This window comes from Rosa chinensis, chromosome 3 (assembly GCF_002994745.2).
Source record: "Rosa chinensis cultivar Old Blush chromosome 3, RchiOBHm-V2, whole genome shotgun sequence".
Classification (NCBI taxonomy): domain Eukaryota; kingdom Viridiplantae; phylum Streptophyta; class Magnoliopsida; order Rosales; family Rosaceae; genus Rosa; species Rosa chinensis.
The window spans coordinates 31,935,540-31,941,038 of NC_037090.1; the positions used below are offsets into that span (position 1 = coordinate 31,935,540).

General features: G+C 35.3%; 1 protein-coding gene across 1 annotated transcript; it reads right to left on the minus strand.

The window, feature by feature from the left end:
- Positions 1-225: 225 nt before the first annotated feature.
- On the minus strand, positions 226-5,286 carry LOC112193469 (probable disease resistance protein At5g66900). Its single transcript, XM_024333631.2, has 6 exons — positions 4,929-5,286; positions 4,153-4,746; positions 3,256-3,719; positions 2,135-2,493; positions 1,463-1,677; positions 226-1,321 (listed from the first exon to the last, which is right to left on the minus strand). Exons 1-6 carry the CDS (start codon positions 4,933-4,935, stop codon positions 540-542), a joined length of 2,421 nt encoding a protein of 806 aa, XP_024189399.1. The 5' UTR covers positions 4,936-5,286; the 3' UTR covers positions 226-539.
- Between the last annotated feature and the right edge of the window lie 213 nt (positions 5,287-5,499).

The window sequence follows — 5,499 nt, forward strand, 5'->3', positions numbered from 1 at the left end:
TAGACACCTGGAGCAGCCCCACCATCGACACACACTGCCCCGCCATGTAGGTTAATTACATAAAAAAAGCTTAATAATTAGAGTAGACAATTAACAAAACAAAGCATTTAAATTCAATAACTTGGAGCGTGTCTCCTTCAATTTTGTTAAATTCAACTTATTAAGGAGCATTAGGAGTGAGTAAGAAATATGGTTGGAGCGTGTTAAATTTTTGCTTCCAGAGCTCAAATAGGGATTTAAGATGCTTTAACACATCAAGGAAACAGATCGAGATACTGAGCTAACATGAGTAACCAAGCAAACTCCCTACAAATATGCTTTAGCACATCCTCATAAACTGACCATGGAAGCATTAATTTGCAGCTAGTTGTGAAAGACCCAAAAGGATGGGAGGAGTTTCGATCACTCGTCATCAAAGACACTAGCACAATGTTCTCCTACACCAATGGCATGCTATTACAAATTAACAACCAAAAAGAGAAAAATCAAAATGCAAAGGAGAAAAATTAGGAAATAAAAATGAAAAACAGCCGCAATAATTAACATTGCCCAACATTTAAGGCATCTTTCATGAGTGAGAGCCAATTTTGGTTGACTTCTTCTTTGAGGACCTTTATCCTTATGTTGGGCTGAGTGATTGTCCATTGTCCTTCCATATCTTCATCACATATCACTTCCTTTAGTTGCTCAAGAGCCAAAACTGATTCAGGCAGCTCTTGCAACCTAGAGCATTCCGCTATATCCAAGAAGTTTAACTTTCCCAGGTTCTTTATCGAGCATGGTAAACCTTCCAAGTTTTTACAAGACCTTAGTCTCAAAACTTCCAAATTGATCAACTTCCCTATCTCTACAGGCAATGCAGATAGCTTATGACAGTTGGTGATGCAGAGTCTCTTAAGGTGAACAAGATCACAAAGCTCTGTAGGCAATTCCACCAAATCATTGCAATAGTCAATGTTCATTTCTTCTAGATTTGGAAATGCATCTGAAATTTTGATAGGACAATTGCTGAAAGCTTGACCGATGCCGCACATGAACAATGATATCTTCTGTACTCTCTTCAATTCGATTGGGATGTTGGTTATGGAAGCAATTGAAATGCGCTCTAGTCTGATTCTCTTCAGTTTTGGTAACGAACTCAACAGTTGAAAATTTCTTAATTCAACAGGTAAAGAACCATAGTTTGTCACCACAAGTACCTTCAGCTCAACCATGCCCTCCACAAACTCAGGCAAGGCATAGTTGTTTGTATCAAAATTCAAGATTAGAACCTCGGCTTCGGGTAGGTGCATGTAGGGCCATGCCATTGAGAAGCTTTCATCTGTAGAGAAAATGTTATTTCATATGAGCGTACATGGGAAGAAACTAAATTCAAGTACTATTCAAGTGTCAATATGGCCTTGTGCAAGTAATTGCTAGATATGACCAAAAAAAAAAGTAATTGCTAGATAGAGAAGTTAACCTGTTGAGATAGACGCTAGGCGAGCTTCAATGGACTGATACTTCTGTTCCCTCCACCACTTGGGTAAATTGTTTCCGTGTAAGTCAATAAACAGCTTTTCTCCGTGCTGTATGCTCTCTCGTTTACAATGACAAATAGCTAGATCTCTAAGAAAATCATGCTGGGTAACAAAATAGTCAATGTAGTATCCATCTCCTTCCTTTTCTTCCAGCTTCCTGATTATATAAAACACTACGTTGCTTAGGGATCTATCCAAGTAAATCGGACCGGCTAGACATGAATACACACACACATCATATACAGACTTACTCATCTAAGAGACAATTTTAAGGGACTGTGAGTAACAAATGCATCTCAACCACATATATGAAACTGAAAGACTAAAATTATGACAACTAAAAATTGTGCATATGTTTTCAGCCGTCAAATTCATTTGTCCCTCACAGTCCCTTGAAAACTTAAAACCCGTAGAGTTCAATATATATTTAGGAAAGTGAAATCCACATTCCCCCTTTTACAATCCATACTCCATATTTTCTTTTTTAGTATCTTAAATTTTGTCATTTTCTAGTATGCATTTTAAACATGTGATATTAATATATTATAAAAATAAATATGAAGTGTGGATTTCACTCCCCTATATTTAAAAGAGATCAATATCAATACCAATACCTTGGGACTACAACATTAGCTAAACTTCGGGTGGTGAGATCATAAATGTTCCCAATGCACAAAATTTCTTCCTCTAGATCGTATAACTCTATCCACATATCAATGAGAGCAGCAACAGGGATTCTTCGGTTGCTAGGAAATGAAGCAAGATCAAAGAAACATTTTTTTAGGATAGGCATTTCGTCCAAAGCATCTAGGCTACTTTTGAGGCAAAGAAACACTTCAGTCTCATATTCAAGAACAGAGTGATTTTTAGACAATTCAGATACTCTTCTTTTCCACATCTCTACAGGTTGAGCACAAAGTGATCTTCCAATTGCTGTGATGACAAGTGGAATCCCCTTACACTGCTCCAGTACCTGCAGTTCAGTGGTCAAAGAGGAAAGTCAATTATAATTTGAGATTTTCTTGCCGTCCAATATTAATTATGTACCAATAAGCTTACGATTATTATTATTATTATTATTGTAGAGAGAAAATAGTGGGAGAAAAAACTAGGGGTTATATAATCTTTTTTTTTTGAATTTTTTTAATAAAAATATATTTTATAATTGTCATATTTATCCTTTTGATTTAATTTCTTCTCAAATTTTTTTTATCTTTCAAGGTTAAATCTGTCAAAACTTTTAATTTTGACTGACAAAACTTTTTCTCTTAATATTAATATATAGATATATAGATATAGATATAGATTATTATTATTATTATTATTTATTATCATCATCACCATCATCATCAATTCATCATCAATGAAGCGCGAGAATTCAAACCCTCTCATAAAAAAACAGCGAAAAATCATTAGACTATAAGCTAAAAAGAAACCATACTATTTAAGAACAGAATTAAAGTTAAGATTTCTCTCTATTAAGTTAAATTACAACCGAGAATGTATAGCAATTAATTTATGAGTCAAACTAAAGGACATTCCACTTCTAAAATAAGTATTATGCCACTAGATGAAATGAGATTGGGCATAACAGTAGGAGCATTAATTACTAATTAGTAAGCATCCTCATATATGTGGTCAACTCGACACTCATGCTTTGATTATAAATTAGCGAGAATTCTTTTCTTTTGTGAGGCATGAAATATCTATATATACACAGTAACTAACGAAATACCTTTCTTGAAAGAGTGTGTGGAATATAAGAGCTCTTATCTCCCAAGGATGCTGAATGATGAAACAGGGTCATTGCATTCTCATAATTCAGTGGTTCCATGTAGTATGGAGAGGAAAATCTTGGAAATGAAGATCTTGATGTAATCAAAATTTTGTAATTTGGCATTTTCAATTCATCAACTACTTCAAGAAGGGACTCGGATCCAGACCAAACATCATCCAATACCAACAATAAAGGTTTATTTCCTTCCGCTTTTAAAAACTGTTGTAGACAAGTAACTGCCATTGTCTTGCTTTGGAATGTAGGTACCGGAGAACGCTTCTGTTCCAAAGCAGGTACCGGAGAACGCTTCTGTTCCAAAGCAGGTACCGGAGAACGCTTCTGTTGATATAGTTGCTGAACAATATGTTCAAAGTTGAGATTTCTTGATACGGTGACAAAGAAGATGTTGTCCTTGAATTTATCTATCCAGAATGGGCAAAATAGAAACTGTTAATAACAAAATGGTTGCCATAATATATATGTATGAGTAGCGTTGTCCTAGTCACCAGGTGATTAAAATTTTGTACTCATATTTATCTTTGGATTTAATTTCAAAAGTAGATATATGTACCTTTGAAAGTATAATACATTCTATTATATATGGCACACATATTCACAAAAACTATCAGAATGTAACGATATATAGAAAGAAGGCGATATAAGATTCTTAGTTTCATTTCAGGTATGACGCAAGACAACATGAAAACCAAAATCAGATAACAAAATCCTAATCCTTTGCAACATCTCGTGTAGTGTATCCAACATATACTACAAGATTTTTTCTGCAGGACAGGGCCATTAAGTAGAATACCACTTACACGTGAAAAAAATTGTAGGAATTAATATCATCATTACCTTTGACTGCGTCATCCTGACAAAATAGTGTTGCCAATAGGGTTTTCCCGCATCCTCCCATACCAGTCAGCACTAGCATTGATGCTTCATCGTTACTGAGAAGCTTGATCTTCAGTTCGCTCAAATGCACATCAAATCCAACAACAAAGGATGGGAGTTCAGGTATTGTGGACAAAGCTTTTGTCTCAAACATGGTTTCTATATTCCTTATCGCAACCAAGGACTCCTTCACATCCATTTCCACCTGAGTACCTTTCAGTATTTCTGACAATCTTTCAAGAGATTTTATCAATCCTAGTAGTTGGTTAGTATACTTGTTCTTTTTATACATATTCCATTTGCTAACGTGGGAGCACTTGTGAATCACCGTTCTGCCCTGTTCTATTTGTGTTCTACATGCTTCTAGTTCCTCCTTTTGTGGGTGTGAATGCTTATATCGCGCCATGTCTTGGAAGAATACTTGTAAGGTGTCTAGCTTGGATTTCAGATCTTTGAGGAGGGGCTGGAAAATTAAATTCTTGGCCATCATATCATTAACTTCCTCATACAGCGCATTATACGATATAGCAGTCCCCATTACCGGCTCCGCGGCCTCTGCCAATAAATAATTATTACACCACCTCCAAGATAAAAAAAAATAAAAAAATAAAAAATAAAAACTTGTATCTATTTCAATCTAGACTTTAAAAACAATTGATCAGAAAAATAGACTTTAGAAACATTGAAAATGTGAGACTCTTCATACAAGGTTAAAACGAAATGTTCAAGAAATTCACCTGCCATCCCTCGCTTAGCTTCCTGCAGCTTAACTGTCTTGTCAGACAAAATTCAACAAATTCTTAGTTGCTATGTGTGGAATTGTTCCAGAGTCATTTAAATGGCTGAATTGAAGATATTCATCGATGCTATCATACAACAACATAAATTGTTGTCCCGCTAAGATCGATAGCGGAATCTTAACGACTAGATATTTGTAGAACGTGAGAGAATCGGAGCACTAGGTTCCGACAAAAACAATAAACCAAGAGAACCTCAACAAGAACATATATATTCCGCGCGAGAGAGGATCGAACAAGCTGTTTGTCACTTTGATTATTCATTTTCATTTAAACAGCTAATATGCTGTTTTCTCTACATGCGTACAAATTGTCTATAAAATAAAGGCAATTAGGTCATAGGTTTGTCGTATTTATTTGGGTCGGGAATATGTCCGATGGCATTTTATTATTTCAAACGGAACGTCAACAATTATTAGAAGGTGAACCCAGACCGAGAATGGCAGGTACCATGCATGTTCAAACATATAACACATTTTATCTGCAAACTACTTTTGAATTCATATTACAC